Below are 18,201 nucleotides of genomic sequence, written 5' to 3' on the forward strand. Positions count from 1 at the left end.
TATTTGATTCAATATTCCTTTTTATTTCTATCGTCGATCTTATATCAATGTATAAAGCGATATTAAAATTTTCGTATTAGTGAATCAGTACGTTGGTCGATCATTTAGGAATAACTTTACACGAGAAAGAACTAAAAATAAATATAGATATAAATACTTAGACATAAATGTTACTATGATACATATTGTATAAAACATCGATTTCATATCCTTTGATGGCTCATCAACTTAAACATCCACTAATTAATAAAATTTCGAGAAATTCTAGGTATAAAGCTTTTTGAATGAAACATCTATTAATTTATAGTTTATGATATTTCTTAATAAATTTTACAAATATTGTCCATAATTACTTATACTTTGAAGAAATCACACATTATATTTTTATTTGCATCAATAGCATCATAATTTATACTTGTAAATATTCTTATGACTAAAATAATTGAACAAAATTTAAAAATTACACACAACATGCAGTTCGTAGATCAAAAATTCACAGTTAGTTGTCTGCCTATAATAGATAAAACAGTCTTTGCAATACATGATTCTTCATTTAATAAGAATCAGGAATAGTGTTTAGAAAAATTATATATAATTAGGCTAATACTCTCTTAAAATGAACATTAAATTGTAAGATATTATGCGTGATTTCTTGAAAATTATTAAGTATTTACAGATAATATTTTGGTTCAGTACTTTTACGGGGCTAACTAGAAATTGATAAAAATTCCACTTAAAAATCTATACACCTAGTAATTCTCATCTCGCAAAGATTCTTTCATACGATCGCTCAGATTTTTCTTTTCTTCCCATCCTCTCTCACTCCCTCTCTTTTTCTTTGAAGATAACAGATAAGTCGATCGGTGTATCACAGGTACAAACGATGCAACAAAAATTGAGTAATCGGACCGAAAAGAGGAAAACGTCCGGTTCGCATAATTAGCGTTGTCGATCGATGTATTCTAGTAGCCATAACGTAGGCAGTGTTATAAGGAAAAACAGCTTGACTTGCGAATAGAGTGGCATTTCATTATCGTTGCGTATTTCTTAATGTTACGTGGTGGAATAAAACATATTAAGACTCCGGAACCTATCTATGGAAGACTACAATATCAAACTTTAAAAACGGTACTTATTACACTAACAGTTAGAAATGCTAGATTACATACACATAAATGCTAATAATAATACAATTCAAAATCAAAAGATTGAAATTACAGTTCATCTGCAAGAAATTAAAATTTACGTTACAAAGGAATGGTGAATTATTTCCTTTTTTAATTTATAAATGCACAGATATTACTGAGAGTGATTGATAAAAAGGAATATAAATTAAGAAATAATTTTTTTAAGATTCTTCTAGAAGTATCCGGAGTCACGTTTTCCATCAACGTATTCTGGAAGAATGTCTACGTGATGATGTAGACAAAATATAATGTTTGAGAATTTGATTAATTACACCCGCTGATTTATATGTGTAAATGTACAGTAGAACTTCGACTTTATTCAACGCTATAATATATTCGATTTTTGATTATTCAAACGTTTGATCGAACTTTCGATTACTCAAATACGAATAGGATCGTATTACGATAATTGCATTACGTTGACGAGTATTAAATATTTTACTTCAATAAATTCTACTACAATCCAAGAAGTTTTGAAGATTATGAGCGATTAGTACAGTCGCTGCGTCAAAGTAATAAAATTAATATCTTTCGATACGAGTAATAAGAATAACCTACTTTTATAATACAGCACGAAATAGATTTCAAATAAAATATAATTAGAATGGGATTGAAAGTTGCGTTTGATTAATCGAGAAGTTCATCGACTTGACGATATTCTTCTGATTAGTTTGCATGATCGAGGTTTTACTGTACTGTTTAAGCATACCTGTACTCGACTTATTCTATACAAATACAAAAATTGTTACATCCTCTCACGCATTAAAATGGCTTACTCGCTTAAAAGTTTCGCACTTATGATTTATAATCTAGCCTAAGACTTTGCATACGATATTACGAAGCACGGCGCAAGAAATTTCGATGAAAGAACACCGAGACGTTTTACTCGACAACTATAATCACCACATTTATCGTATAGCGGACGAGTGTATAATTTACGTACAGCTTCATTTATGCAGACTAAATATTGGATCGACGTAAAAGTAATAACGTGTATTCCGAAAAATTAATGTGTTCAGTATACAAAAAGTATATCTTGCTGTTATCCATACTACATATATGTATTATCTATTCTTTTTTTTATGAACTGCGATTGCTCGTCCTTTTACTACAAGTTTAAAACTATTGTTAAAAAAATTGAAGGAACCAGTACGTTTGATCCTCATTTATTCATCGTACGTCAACGCTCATATTACTTTTCAGAAGTATCGTTTGTTCATCTCCGTACTTAATGATAGAAAATATCAGTGAATTACATTTTGCGCGCTATACGTTCCTCGAGCATTGATATCAACTGAACACTAACAATATTTCTAAACTCGAACGAAAATGACTAATCGCAGTCTATAATAAGAAATGTATCGATGGAAAATTGGAATATATTTTTCTTCGATAATTTAGTATTGTATCTTCAGACTCTTTTCTTTTTTTTTTTATTACTTTTCCATCAAACCGATATCTTAACTGAGGCCGTGTTTCGGCTAGAAGCCTTGCTTTCAAGCATCCTCGGTTTTCATGTGCTCTCCATAATCATAATTCAGACTTCGATCGAGTCATCTCCAGGAAAAATATTGCAAACGAACAACTGAGTTCGACACAATGGAAACATGCTAAATGAATCCCAAATAAAATGGGATAACAAACTTTAAGGAAGTGTAATAATACTCAGCACGGGAAGGGAAAATAGAAAATAAACGATCTTCGAAGAAATCCATAAAACATGTCCGACCGAATCTAGACATACAAACATTCCAATCTGTGCTAAGTGAAAATGAGGACAAGAATAAGGGTGGAGATAGATGGAGAAAACTATAGTCAATCTCCGTGGTTTATCTTTGCACAGCATTAACCACGTCTTTTATCGTGTTTTGCAAGTCGGTGAGAAGTCTCGTATTCTCTGCAACATTTCGTGTACCAGCAGCCCGAAGCTGCCGTGCCTGGAGCTCTAATCTAGATAGAAGCTCGCGGAATTGAAACCGAGCGTGTGGAGCAATGCCACTATCTGCAAGGTTTGTGCACATGCCGTGCAACAGCCCTACCTTGTCAGATAGTTGTAGCCAACTAGTCATTACTATCGTCGAATTACTTTTCAGATTTAGTACACTACTTTCGATCAACGTCGAGAGCTCCAATACAGCCTGTTTTGCGGTTCTTGAATCTGTGTTCTGCTTACTTAAATCATCTTCTGTATGCTGAGACTTCGTACAATTGGGTGTTGCATATATTGAAGAGCAGAAATGTTTCGCTGAAGAACAGAGAGGTTTTAGCGGTTTTGCTGGCACGACAGGTTTCTCTGGTTCAGGCGGGGGCCATAATCTAGTATCGCTTTTGCTACCAGAACTATAAACAAATATCAATTCAATATACCATTTACAGCATTTGTTTGAAAACATGTACACTATCAATTTAAGTCTAGGTTTAGGTTTATATACTGAGCAAAAAGTTTCCAAACTAAAGGTAGAAACAAGGGTCACATACCTCTGGCTGCGGGTTGAGGCTCCACTGTGGTCTTCCGGCGAATCTTCGGTCTGATCAAGCATTTCCGATTTACCACTGCCTCCTCGAACACTAAGCTTCGGACTGTGAGGCTGACTATCACACGATTCTTTATTTTCCCAAAGCTTTTTCAAACTACTAATACTGCCAGTACTTCTACGCTTGTCATCTTGTTGCTCTTCTGATTCTGAGGACTGCTCGGTAATATTGCTTTTGTCCTCCATAGACTTTTCTTTTTCTGTATTTTCGACTTTTCGGAGTCTAGCCTTGAAATCAATTATTTGCCCATCAGGAGTCTCTTCCTTTTGTGGATTGCTCCGCTTATCCACTCTTTTCAATTTAAATCCTACGTTTCCACTGGATAGAATAGACTCGGTCACTGGAGACGACACTGACGAGTCCTTGTAAATGTTGTGAGTTTGTTGCTGTTGATCTTGTGGCGTCTCATTGGTTTTTAAAGTTGACACAGCATATTCGTTTTGGGCGTGTCTAGCGTGATAATGAAAAATAAAGTAACATTAAATCTAAATTTGAACATAATATTATTACAAATAATACTTAAATGTATAATACCTAATTAGTGAAAGCTTAAAGTAATAAACCTCTGTAATCAAATGTACTATAAAACAAAACCTTTTAACTTTAACTACCTCTGACCAGAATCCATATTAAAACTAGCACAGAGTTCCGAAAGTAACTGCGACGCTGGATCCAAGGGTGCAGACGGGGTACTGCTCGTGATTCCAGGTTTTTTCGCAGTCCCTCCATGCTTCGTCTCTGCGCTTTGTTTAATCTCATTTATCAATTTCAATTCTAACATCTCTTTCATGCCAGGTTTACGCTCGAAGCTGTCGGGGGGTGTACTCATAGAAACCGGTGGTGGCGGAGGTGGAGGGGGAGGTGGCGCTTCCTCCGGTGGAGCAGCAGGTTCAACCGTTTCTATTCTAGATTTAAACCCCGTTCTTTTATTATCGGAAGTTCTAGGCGCGTTGTCTTGAGCTTCTCTGCGCCTCAGATTAACCCCGAATCTCGAACTAGCTTCTTTAACAGAGGGCTCTGCGTTACTAACATCGTTTCTATCTTCTTGTTGTTCGCTGTCTTCCTCCTTCGTTCGCCAGTCCGAACTCTTTGCCTTTCGTATAGAGAGAGGAGAACTTCTCACTTGAGAAATTTCTGCACAAGAAATAGGAGGTGGAAGATCAACCTGTTCCGGGGTAGAGAAAGCTTCGTCCGGAGGTGGTGGCAGGTCAGCGGGTGGAGGAGGAAATTCTAAATCGGCTAACGACGGTTGAACAGACCTCGAGGGACTTGCAGTACGAAAGTTGGAGTTACTTGAGACTCGAAAAGTTCTGAGACCAACACCATCGGATTGGTTGTTCTTCCTCACAGCTACAACCCGGCCACGAGGAGAATTCGGAGGTTGGTAAGTATTGACAACACCGCTTGAAGAATTGCTGCGAGTCATTTGAGGCTGACTCCTCAGATTGCTTTGGCGAGGCGAAAGCGATCTGTGTTGAGAGCTGTCAATGGAAGCATCATGTTGCTCTACTGAACCAGGTGTCATTGCAGAAGTTATTGAAGCAGATTCTTGATTCGACGGCATGCTGCTTTGACGAATTGACTCAAGAAATGCGCCAATTCTAGCACCTTTGGGTAATGTACCGTAACGATTAATGGCTCGTTTTACGTTCTGTACTTCTAAAGCTCCTACTTGTACCACCTACGACATAATATGTATGTATATATTATTTAAACAAAGCAACACTTTAAAGTTTTCCGTTTAAAAATGTTACCTTCGGTGGTAACGGTTCCTTTGATGGATAAGGTCTTGATTTAATTTGTTTTTGGGAACAAGATAGTCCAGGTATAGGTTCCGGGGACGTTGAAGGTTGAGACATGAAGTTCGGTTCCGCCGTACCCTGGGAACCCTCTCCATCCTCCTCGATTTCGCAGCCTCCTGCAGCAATCGTTCCTTGAGCCATCGTCGCGAGATCTCTCGCAATACCTGAGTTCCCATTTAACAACAAACCGTACCGGTACATATTCTCTTTCTGCTTAGAGTCCTTTCGCTGAGAGCGAACATGCTCCGTAAGCTCGAATAACGAAATGTAAATAGTGTCTCATGACAACTAAAAATAAGTCTTTTTTGATAAATATTGTACGTTCTCCGTATTAGTACTTTAGCAATCTTCGTGGAAATATTTATCGGTTTATTAATGTATAAATTAGTAAGAAAATAAATAATAAAAATACCTAAATAAATTTAGTCTTATGATTTCTCTAATTCACTATCCGATTCAAATCCAATATGTATCAGTATAGGGAGAAAGATATAGATGCAGAAGAAATCGAGCATCAAGCTGAGTTCAGAGCTTACGGTAGGAAACTGAAGCAGTACGTGCACGTATCAGTACGCTCGATTAAAGTAGAATGAAAATACCTTCGAGTATCTTATCAATACCATTTAGATCCGTGGCGTCGTCAAGAATCATGGTGTTCGATTCAGTGTTCTGAATATCTTGCTCTTGATACGCAGAGTCGCGGAACGAACTGCACGACGACAGCAAGCTGTTATCCAATTTGATATCAACGTGAGTGTGATCATTTGTCAGTGCTTCAATCAATTGAAATCTTTATTGCATAAAAAATATATAAGAGAGAAATAATGTACCTGGTTCTTTTGGGTGGTGCTGGAGCTTGCTTTCCTTTTTTATTTGTAGAACGCCTCATCTGTACCATGCTGCTATTGTTCTTACTCGACAAGCCACCCGTGAATGTACTCAGTTTCGTTACAGAACTAGTAGTTTCTGTAACAAATCAATAGACGGATTATTATATTTACTATTCAAATAAAAAGTTGTTTAAAAAAGACGTGGTTATAAACTATAGTTGTAAGTAGTTTCTACAAATTTCCTACATGTGTACCTGAAGATGGTAATGGTTCAGAGACAAGGACAAGTCCATGGATATTTCCAGTACTACCAGTTTGAGATTTCTTGTATGATAGTAAAGGTATTTCTCCTCCACCTTGAAGCTGCTTTTCAACTTCTATAATAATATAAATTCATCCACATTTAAAAGATATTGTCCATGTTTATATTATTATAAAGAACCACTTTTCTCATTTCATTGTTGCTTGTTACCGAACACTTCGTATATATCACATATTATACAAATCATTTTACCTTCGGTAATACTGGATTCTTGAAACATATTTTCCAGGGAGTGATGAATTTCTTTAAAAGTTGGCCGATCAGCAGCTGCCCACTGCCAGCACTGACGCATTAATTCATAAACTTTTGGTGGACATCCAGGCGGACATTCCATTCTGTATCCTTTTTCCAGCATATGATACACATCCGTTAAATCAACACCAGGATATGGAGACATGCCATAGGTTGCTATTTCCCACAGCAAGATTCCAAATGCCCATACATCAGACTACAATAATATGATTGTTGACGGTCAATATTCTATTTCAAAGTGTTAACATAATGAAAATATTACATCACCTTTGTAGAGAATTTATTGTAAGCTAATCCTTCTGGAGCAGTCCACTTTATAGGGAATTTCGCTCCAGCATGAGCAGTGTAGGTATCATCTCTCATTAACCGGGCCAAGCCGAAGTCAGCGACCTTCACTAGATGATTTTCACCCACTAGGCAGTTTCGAGCAGCTAGATCTCTGTTTAAAAAATTATGACATTAAAGTAAACTTATTATTTAAAAGAAAAGAGTAATACAATTTTTCAAATATTTCTCCTAATAAACCGAATGTGTTTACTTTTGTACCTGTGAATGAAATTTCTGCTTTCTAGGTAACTCATTCCACTAGCGATTTGAGTTGCCATATGCATCAGAACCACTGCATTAATTTGATGTTTGCTTTCGTTCCGTAAATAATCTAACAGGTTCCCCTTACTCATAAATTCAGTAATGATGTAAAAAGGCGGTTCGCGAGTACATACACCTATTAACTGAACTAGATTTCTGTGCTTCATCTCCTTCATGATGGCAGCTTCCTCTAAGAAGTCTTTTAAAGCCATTGTATCCTCCTACAATGTACATAGAAATTTTTTCCAGAACTGAAAGATAGTAAACTTTATATGAAGTAATAAGAATAAATAAAACTGACCTTTAATGTCTTTACAGCAACAGTCATGTTGTACCTCTTCCAAACAGCTTCATAGACATCTCCATATTGTCCCCCTCCTAATTTATGTCTCATGACTATATCTGTTCTATTGATTTCCCATTCATCTGGTTCTGTAATATAGCATAGCATTAACATGAAATAGAATCTTAAACTTTTTACTCTATATGATGTATGAAATTTTTACAATTTTCAACTTACCCGGACTAAGTGGGAAAACAGTGGGTTTATTGTGCTTTGGTGCAGGATAAAGTAATTGTGTGATTAAACCATCGGCGAGCATTGAATGATGATGTACAAGTTCTGCTAGAGTATTAAATTTGCTTTCAGTGGTGACAAACATCTAAAAACAATAATACTTCTTCACATCATGTTTAAATGTAATTTAAATAAATTCATACACTAGCAAGTGACATACCTTTCCTTCACTGTCTTCATTAATCCTATAATGATAAACTCGGCCTTCATATCGCAGAGAAATACTACGTTGACCTGGACTGCTTTCTGATTCACGAACCAAAAAGCTACCATTTATGCCAGAACTCAACAAATACTCAGCAGCATTCCTGGATATTCTTCCATGGTACCAAGAATGTTTTTCTAGAGAATTTACTGGGGTAACATAATTTGATGGAACCCAACCCACTTGACCAGTACTTGAATGAGCTTCACACCATTCACCACTTTTATTATAACTCAGAATACGAACTTGTTCTCCTAAATTTAATGTATAATTTAGACATTACGTTTCTTTTTAGGGTAAAATATATGTATTTTTTTTATACCAAAAAATCATATTGCGGAAGACTTAAATAAATAGGAATCATAAACCATTACCTTTCTTAAGACTAAGCTGATTCTCTCCTCCTGCTTGAAAATCATAGAGAGCAACAAACAATTGTGGATCATCCTCTTCTTGAGCTAATAGGTTTTCCTTACTGGTCCACCTACAAATTAAAAATTTTTTAATTTATTTATATTTTTCTGTATGATTTTATTCTTAAAAAAATGTCCTCTGATTTATACAACTGAACATAAATTTAAAGTAATCATATACAATATATTCAATACATTTATAAAATGCTAAAAAATGGTAAAAAAATCAGGTTTAGAAATAATAATAATAAATATTAACCTGTTTGCAGCTTCTAAAAGCCCTGTTGAAGGAACACCAGTATGTTGTTGAATATTTACTTGCTGTGAAATTGGCTGAATGCCGGAACCGCTTGGAGGATCACCATCTGGCAATGCCGGAATGTGAGGTAGCGGTCTGCTTTGCAAAAGAGCTTCTGTGCAACATCATACAAATTATTAAGCAAATGTAATGTTTTTTATTATTCTATTGAATAATGCATATATTTATATTCTAACATGTAAAACAATAATTTATTCAAATATTAACACAGATGTAATAGATATCTACGCACAATGTAGTAAAAAGATTATATGCATTTGATTAAAGAAATAATTATATTCAAAATACCAGTAACAACTAAGAATAAGAAATCAATTTCTATAAAGAGTAAGTGAACTGTAGAGTGAGAAGCTAATTTCCAATTTAAAGCACATTCATAATTAGTTTTTTCCACAAATAATTAAAAGTTAACAACCAATCATTAATTTAATAAGGATATCGTATACATACATATGTAGGCGTATGTGTGTATTAATTACATAACCCAGCTTTTATTTTTGACTAGGGAATTTTTTCGTGCAATTTATCATGACCTTTAAATAATTGATAATTTTTTATATTTAATATCCGTTTTAATAATAAGCAAAATATACGAGTGTAAAGAAGAAAAAGAGAGAGAGACAGAGAGACAGACAGAGAGAGAGAGAGAGAGAGAGAGAGAGAGAGAGAGAGAGAGAGAGAGAGGGAGAGACAGACAGAGACAGAGAAGGTAGGGAGAACGAGACTAGGCAAGAAACAGAGCGAGAAGGAAAGAAAGTATGAGAGAAAGAGAACAGAAAAATGGGCGGAAGCGAGAAAGAAATAGAAGATAAAAAGCAAAGGAGTAGGATGAAAATAAGGAAAGGAAGTTACCACTGTGCTCGGTAAATATATTGGAGCCAACTAGCCGCGATTCCTTAAGATTTCTTGGCTGTTTACGCGTCTGTCGCGCGGTAGAGCCGGCAGGAACGATTCTCTCCTTAGTTTGTTGAGCACCCATAGTTCCCGAATTGGCATGCCCTTACATTAATCCCGGCCGCAAAACTGCCGGGGCCGTTCACTCGGCACATTCACTTTCGGCCTGACAGTCTAACTCTCGATCGCATCTCTCGCCGGCCTCTGCCGACGACGAGAACACCCGAGATTCACGAATCTCACCACAAACCGACACCTCTATTCACATTTTTGACCAGCACTCGAGATCGACATTCTCGCCATGTTTGACAGCTTCGACGTCGACGATAGCTCGATTCGCACCATACACTTGTTTACTACTTTTACTTACCACCAGAGCTCATTTCTATGTGCTCATTGGACAATCAATTGATTGGACAAAGATTTCATTGGTCAACAATATTGTGTGTTTGATAATACATATCATCTAAATTAAAAGTTTTGTCTTAATCGTGTTTAATTTCGTTGTATGTAATAGCTTTAAATTTCATATCTATTATAAGTTAAAACAGTATTTACTATACAACTCGTGTACAGTGCCATGAAAACGTATTTTCAAGTTCATTAATGTGACTTGCAGTTCGTCAGATATTTTTGCAATTCATTCCGACGGTTTATTACTTCTATGGTAATGGACAGGAAATGATTAAATAAAGGAACTATGAATATGTATACCAAATTTAGTAATATGTATTTATTTAAAACATGACATAATGTTTAATCTATACGCGATTTCCTAGTGTAATTTTAATGTTTCGGCATGAAGTACCTGTGTGTATCAGAGATGACATTGTGGTATTTTTCGAAAATCAATTTTCAGTACGCATGGTATTACAGTAATTGTATGTATGTACCTCAGACTTTGCACGATTCTTCTACCTCTCTTAGCTTTTACAAGTATCCTCACCATTTTACTGCGCATCCAATCCGCAGTAAATTCTATCTTAGCATTGAATCGTTAGTCAATCAGCGCAAAACAATTTCTACTCCTATTCTCGCTAACGAAACGCGCTGAGAGCGCGTTTGCAAGACCAGAGAGTCTTGCAAAATTTAAGGTATTCATTTATAAATCATTCATAAGTTGATTTATCACGAATACAGCCCTAGAACTTTATATTCACGTACATATTCGCATGTAAATCTACATAATACATAAATGTGTCAGAACACTTAATTATATATATGATAGATTAAAAATTAATTTTTGAATATTTTAATGTTTGAAATTGTTTATATTTGTTAAACATCACTTTCTATTTAATAACATTTCAAATACCACTACACTTTTCAAGATAGCTAATTTTTTATACACATGCACTTCTCTCATCCAATGGTGTAAAAAAGAGACGAAATCAACTTGAAAAAATGACAACGTTGTCTGTATGTAGGCTACGAAGGTCATCCAAATTAGCGATACGATATCAAAAGTTATGGCGGGAGTATCACATTGTACTTTGTATGTTTGGTCATAAACATATGATGATTGAATAGAGAAAATATTTAAAAAAAAGTCTACATTTCTCAAAAGATTATCGTAATTATGTTATATTACCGTTTTCCGTGACATATATGTATATCATTTATAATTAAAAATGTCATGGCTTTCGAATAGAGTCAATCTTTGCGAATTATATATCAATGACTGAAGCGACAGTAGCGCGATATCGGAAACTCGGACTGATTACGAATTGTAATACGAAATATTCCGAGGATTGCCGAAGCGATTTAGTGACGTCATGCTGAAGCAGAAGAGATAAGACAGTCAAAAAAGTGCAGTTCTGTTTTCTAATATAATTGCAGTTCGTATAAATATCTTTGATAGCTGCGTGATTTTTCAAAATGTCGTACGCGTATCTTTTTAAATACATCATCATTGGAGATACAGGTAAATTTGCGATACTCTTTTATAAGCAAACGTTGTGAAAGTGGTACCTACGTATATTCTCCACTACGTCGACCGTGACAGGACCCATTGTTTTCGTTTTTCTTCTTTGTAGTATTTTTCATTTGCAGATTATAAAATTATTACAGATCTTCTAATGTACAGTCGTTATGATGACATTTATCAATAAAAATCATGTATTTTTTGTGGAATCGTTCAATCATGCACGTTATTTTTTTATAATAGCTATTCCAATTAGAAAACTCCGTGCTAGTTTATTTATATTAACAATAGACTCCGTATGGAATATCGTTGTGGAATGAATGTTACATGATTAAGATATGAATAATTTAAAGTTCTAAACATACATTTTTTCTAGATATTATTACTAGGATATTATTATCATTTTGTTTACTATCATTATTCAGAATATCAGTGTCATTCATCCTTGAACTTTTTTCTTAACTTTAAGTATCGTTGGACCAAGCAAGCGAAAGAAGTCATTTAATGCATTTCAATCAAAATTTATTTTTGAAGAATCTTTATGTGTAGATTCATTAAATTTTATGAAAAATATTGTTAGCATCGTTAATAATTATATTATAATATTAATTTTATTTACTGGCATAATAATAAATGTTTATTAATTGTTAATATTTAAAAAATATACAAATATTACCTAATTTCTTAATTAGGGGTTGGCAAGTCATGTCTTCTCCTTCAATTCACGGACAAGAGATTTCAACCCGTGCATGATCTAACAATAGGTGTTGAGTTTGGAGCCCGAATGATTATGATTGATGGAAAGCAGATCAAGCTCCAAATTTGGGATACTGTAATTATTAATTAATCATATAATAAGCTTATATGTCTCATAAAATAATTTGTTACATATTATATATTCAATAGAAGAACTTGGTAATGTAATAAATTTGGTACAATAATGGATATAGGTTTAGAATACTATATACATTAAGTATAATCATAAAATGTAAAGATTTATGCAGTTCTAAGCAAAATGTTAATTCTTATTTTTTTTTATTTAACTATTTTCTCTAAAAACCAAGACAAGTTTATGTATTTGTCATTTATAACTTCATAATTTTTCAAATGTTAATCGTTACTATGAATAAATTAAATAATAGTCTATCTTGTGGAAAGAAGTGTTAATAAGATTTTTTGATTTACAGGCAGGGCAGGAAGCATTTCGTTCTATTACACGTTCATACTATCGTGGAGCAGCAGGAGCTTTGTTAGTATATGATATCACACGGAGAGAAACATTTAATCATTTGACAACCTGGTTAGAAGATGCACGTCAGCATTCAAATTCTAATATGGTGATCATGTTAATTGGTAATAAAAGTGATCTAGACAATAAGCGGGAAGTCAAGAGAGAAGAAGGTGAAGCATTCGCAAGGGAACATGGACTTGTTTTTATGGAAACGAGTGCAAAGACAGCTGCTAACGTAGAAGAAGCGTTTATTAATACAGCAAAAGTAATTTACGAAAAAATTCAAGAAGGTGTCTTTGATATAAACAATGAGGTAAAATGAAAGACATATTATACAATATTATTGACATATCTTTCTGTAATTGTTAGTAATGTATCAAAAATGTGTGTAGGCAAATGGCATCAAAATTGGACCACAAAATTCCCCAACAAGTGCTGGTGATTTAGCAGGTACTGGTGGGCATGGAAACACGCAAGGTGGTGGGTGTTGCTAGGGGCTGGGGGTTGCCTGTCCACCGCTTCATCCTTCTCCAATTTAAATTAATCTTTTTACTCCTGCTCCTGATTTTATTCTCAACAAGTTGATTTACATAAAATTTTTCTTTTACGCGTGTCGCATCATGAAGTAACAAGTGAATTTTGGTGTATTTATTATTTAAAACAACGTATACACATACTAAATAGATGTATTATAAGGTAAAGTGTTATGCATTACTTAAATCATGAAACTTAATAAATTTGTAACTTTCAAAGGTTCGACGATGTTAGTTTATTATTTTTAAATATTATATGTTAATTGATTTGTATATTTGATCCTAGACAGAAGTAATCGATTATATGTCTTATATTATCATAGTGATATTATTTGCTTTTATTGCATTAGTGAAATAGAACTTTTTAATATATAAAAATAATACGTAATTTTGCATGTGCTCATAGAAAAATAAAACTTATTTTCTTAAGTTAGTACTGCATTTCATTTTTATTTATTTGTAGCCGAAATACTTTAAGTTCAATTAGAATATATAAGAAATGAGATACAAAAATTGATGAAAAATTGGATATTGATAAAGCGGAAGGGGATAGGTACTTCTATTTGATGTTTTGTATTTGTTCACATTGTATATTGTATGTATTGTGCACTGATCTTTGGAACATAATTTACTTTAATAATGGATCATAATTGACAATATATGGATCAAAGTGATCTGTCAAAAATATTATTTACACTTGACTACCTAAGGCGACACCATGTATGTGTATGTATCAATGTATGAAATGACGAATATATAAAACATATAAATCAATTTTCTTACGAGGCCTATCTAACCAGAAAATCTTATTATTTATTCATGATTGGTATTGTTATTTTTGATAGAATATTATTCAGAATTATGTATTTTATATTACAACGTAAAACTTTTATAAGTTACTTAACCAGATTGATTTAGTTTATAAATGTCCAGTGACTGCAACTATAAATAGTAATACCAATCAAATAAATAGAGTACTTTGTCCATTTAAATCCAAAGATAATTATATTATACATTTATATTTCTATTTTACTATAGTAAGCTTAGTAATTTAAAAGTTATTGAATACTAAACTGATTTGATTACTCAAAGATATATAATGTATATGTACTAATGCGTATTTTATCTTCATTATAATGATAGTAGGCTGACAAGTAGTTCTATGTAAACATAATTTACATTTCATATAATGAAAAGAATTCATTTTTCGCCGAATGTTACAGTTTACTAATATATTAAAAATCTAGCTAAAATATATGTAGATTAATATCAAACGGATATGTGAAAAACAAAACACATTTTCATACCTGTTCAACACAACACTTATAGCGCTTATATAGTGTCATAATTAAAATGTATACGCTGGCTTGAAATATGATCGACAATTATTTATTATGAACTATTATAAAATGTTATGTATAACTCGTTTTTTAAATTAAAATATATATGTGTATATCAGTACTTTAATTCGAATTTATTTTTTTTTCAATTAAAAAATTCATAACATAGATCGTGTAGTATCTATTTACATACATGTTTTCATGTTTAAGTCTGTGAGCAAAATACATTTTCTTAATACATCCGGTTTAATTACAAATGGTTTGGCGAACCTGTTTTACTCTCTATGAATATATTAAAATGCGATAATTAAACCAGCTTCAATTCTTTCGTCATTAAATGTCGCAATTGAATCTATAACCAATTTCAGATATGAAACATGCTAGAACATTCCTTGGAACATTGAAAAGGTAGTATAAATTTAAACTCCCACGGAATATTAATATGAAATGTGTATAATTTAATTCCGTTTGAAAATATATCATTTATGAAATCTTGAAAATTTTACGCAAGAACAACATTTTGTTAGTTTGCTAAGGATTTTAAAGTTATTCGCGACGAATTTAATGAAAGTTCATTGTTCTATCTTAACGAAAGTCAAACAGGCAAAGACGGATGAGATGAGTAGCACCGGAAGACGATAAATAATGCATAAAATGACGGGGTGATAAGATGACATTACGAAGGAAGAAAAACAGACGAGATAACAAAAGACATGGAATACAACGAATTGTAGAACAAGTGTTAGCGGAGAATGTAGAAGTAGATACATATACGTATGTATAATGTATAACTTTGAAAGGAAGTTTACGCGCCAGCAAGTTTCACAAGTCGGCTACGCCACTGGAAGAGCGCTCGAAATAGCGGCTTGATACTGAATGCACGCTTACTTCTATTGCTATATTCCAAGCGATTCACGGTATTCCATCACACGCGTGGACGGAAAGCACGTACCAGCACGTACTACATTGTTTCGTATTCAACTAGGAATTTTAGTTTAGTTATTGTCAACACCACTTATCGTTGTTCGTTTCCCCTTATCGTTACATTTAACGTTTATCCATCGTATCTGATATCATATCGTTGAATTTGTGCCGTCGCGCATCGATACATCGCTAATAGAATTTTTGACTGAAAGAAAAGTGTCTCGGACGATTTGTCTGTCATTTGCCGCACTTTTCGAAACTAAATTTGGTGATATATTCGAAATGTAATACTCGTGTGTATTTAAAGTTCCCATTTACGTTAGCCGGATCTATGCTACGTAATCTTCAGAAACAATTTGTGCATTGACGGAGGAATGGGTTTAACGCAATTACATGTTTTCTAACGAACTAGAGACGGCCTGGATTTAATGCACTGCCTGTGGGAAGAACTTTTGGTATGTATTATCATTTGTAATTTTTAACTGTACATTCTGTTCGTGAAACAATTACTCTAACGTGCGAATACCTCTTTAAATGAACGTAAGGTTATATCCTCGGCGTTTGACTAAAAGTATTAAAATAAATTCGTTTCTATTTTCAGATGCACAGGTATTTTAAATTGTGAAAACTAAACGTGTTCTATGAAAATGCGATCCTTGACCTCGTTTTCTTTCGTATACCGTTCTAATGTCGTTTATAGGTTAGGGAACGTGTTTATTATGGTATTGTATTTATCGACAACATAAAATTGATGACAGTTCTACTGCGCTCAACAGTCATAGTAGTTTCGATAGTCAGTTTTCATAATTAATAATTTCGCCCGTGTCACATTAAGTGAACAACGAATATACTGTTCGCATTATCGAGTTGTATACATAATAGTTCTTAGAAAAATCTGACATCAGCTAACAGGAAGCCCTGTTCATTCTACATTTATACACCTAAATGTATTTTTACCGAGAGTGACAGATAGTCTCGTTTATGGTCGTTGTGAATTATAAAATTGAACTATGTTTTAGTAAGCGATATTATTTTTTTCAACATAAACATATTTTTTTTTATTCAAAATCAAGAATACAAGATACATGTAAAATAAAGATTTACAATTTTTTGTGACATTGTTTCTTTGACTTTACTACGCGAATGAGAATAGTGAAAAATTATTACAATGTCACAGAATTAGAAAATGTGATAGAGTGAAAGATATGTTCTTGAACAGTATGATTCAGAATGTGCTACCTATATAAAGGACTATATTTTTATGCGTTCCTACTTTCCTCGTTTCGCAATGCCGCTGCAAATTCCGTTCAAATTTTTCTGTTCCATTTGGACTCCAGTTATATTTTGATTACAAAACGGAGCATTTCAACAAATGAAAAGAAATCAAATTAATCTTTTTACGACCGTCTTATTAAAAAAATTCAGCCGAAAATAGTGCAAATTATACAAACAAGTTCAATCAACGTTGTTGTAAATTGTTCAATTAATTGTCTAAATATTTTGGAATAATTTAATGGTTAAATTAACTATTTGTTTTGCAATCTCAATTATTATTCCGATCTTCTGATAAATTAAAGTCATATGGTAGAATTATCGTGTCCCTATGGTCAAGATTATGATTTAATTTGCATGAGTTCGGTTGTGTCTGTCTGAGATCTGTATTATTATTTTTTAGAAGGCAGCCGATCTATATACATCATATGGGCAGAGTTGGGCAAAATGTATATCTAAATAAAAATTTCGAATAACGAATGAAAGATAAAAGAAATTTTATTCGTTATTCGAAGATTCGAATGAAAAAAGTATTTTTATTCGACGAGTAACGAATAAATAATTTCATTCGACGAATATCGAATAAATAATTTCATTCAACGAGAATTTATGCAACGAATAAAGATATTTTTTTTATTCGAAGCGCATTTATTCGTAGCGTCGAATAAGATTTCGAAGGCTTCGAATAAATCTTCGAATAACTTCTGCCATCTCGTATAAATGCGTTGCCAGTAGTATTCATCGGATAAATTCTCGTCGAATGAAATTATTTATTCGACACTCGTTGAATAAGAACACTTCTTTCATTTAAACGTTCGAAGAACGAATGAAGATAAAGTATCTTTTATCAGAATCATTATTTAAATAATTTTTTACTTAAATAATGCCCAACTCTACGTACGTGTATATACATATCACGAGATTATCTGTGATATTTTGATATATATGTTATCGAAAGAATGATAAAGTAGTATTCATTCCAAAATTACATGAATTCTAAATACAGCATTAAAATATCAAAAATATTGCACTCTTTGATGACATTATATTCTT

At 33.3% G+C, this 18,201-nt stretch overlaps 2 protein-coding genes across 6 annotated transcripts; one reads left to right on the forward strand and one right to left on the reverse strand.

The window, feature by feature from the left end:
* Positions 1-2: 2 nt before the first annotated feature.
* On the reverse strand, positions 3-10,264 carry Abl (tyrosine-protein kinase Abl). Of its 5 annotated transcripts, none has more exons than XM_076523383.1 (16): positions 9,883-10,264; positions 8,971-9,121; positions 8,673-8,782; positions 8,254-8,552; positions 8,037-8,178; positions 7,818-7,948; positions 7,475-7,737; positions 7,196-7,367; positions 6,869-7,124; positions 6,609-6,731; positions 6,355-6,490; positions 6,124-6,251; positions 5,477-5,688; positions 4,334-5,403; positions 3,666-4,172; positions 3-3,527 (listed from the first exon to the last, which is right to left on the reverse strand). In XM_076523383.1, exons 1-16 carry the CDS (start codon positions 10,007-10,009, stop codon positions 3,017-3,019), a joined length of 4,338 nt encoding a protein of 1,445 aa, XP_076379498.1. In that variant the 5' UTR covers positions 10,010-10,264; the 3' UTR covers positions 3-3,016. The 5 variants fall into 5 exon arrangements, with proteins under 5 accessions (XP_076379498.1, XP_033326220.1, XP_033326218.1 ...); XM_033470329.2 differs by having other exon boundaries at positions 5,477-5,640; positions 6,145-6,251; positions 8,971-9,124; XM_033470327.2 differs by having other exon boundaries at positions 6,145-6,251; positions 8,971-9,124.
* A 1,419-nt stretch (positions 10,265-11,683) lies between these two features.
* Rab2 (RAS oncogene family member Rab2) lies at positions 11,684-14,386 on the forward strand. Its single transcript, XM_033470237.2, has 4 exons — positions 11,684-11,848; positions 12,541-12,680; positions 13,036-13,392; positions 13,472-14,386. Exons 1-4 carry the CDS (start codon positions 11,803-11,805, stop codon positions 13,571-13,573), a joined length of 645 nt encoding a protein of 214 aa, XP_033326128.1. The 5' UTR covers positions 11,684-11,802; the 3' UTR covers positions 13,574-14,386.
* Positions 14,387-18,201: the final 3,815 nt, after the last annotated feature.

Source organism: Megalopta genalis, chromosome 7 (assembly GCF_051020955.1).
Source record: "Megalopta genalis isolate 19385.01 chromosome 7, iyMegGena1_principal, whole genome shotgun sequence".
Classification (NCBI taxonomy): Eukaryota; Metazoa; Arthropoda; class Insecta; order Hymenoptera; family Halictidae; genus Megalopta; species Megalopta genalis.

Bases quoted from the DNA above. Each gene is read 5' to 3' on its own strand.
- Abl (XM_033470325.2), bottom strand. From the start codon at position 10,009: ATGGGTGCTCAACAAACTAAGGAGAGAATCGTTCCTGCCGGCTCTACC. The intron at 6,252-6,354 runs GTACATTATTTC...ATTGGATAACAG, and splicing joins GCACCACCCAAAAGAACCAG to CTTGCTGTCGTCGTGCAGTT. The intron at 5,404-5,476 runs GTAACATTTTTA...ATTATGTCGTAG, and splicing joins AGGAACCGTTACCACCGAAG to GTGGTACAAGTAGGAGCTTT.
- Rab2 (XM_033470237.2), top strand. From the start codon at position 11,803: ATGTCGTACGCGTATCTTTTTAAATACATCATCATTGGAGATACAG. The intron at 11,849-12,540 runs GTAAATTTGCGA...TTTCTTAATTAG, and splicing joins CATCATCATTGGAGATACAG to GGGTTGGCAAGTCATGTCTT. The intron at 12,681-13,035 runs GTAATTATTAAT...TTTGATTTACAG, and splicing joins AGCTCCAAATTTGGGATACT to GCAGGGCAGGAAGCATTTCG.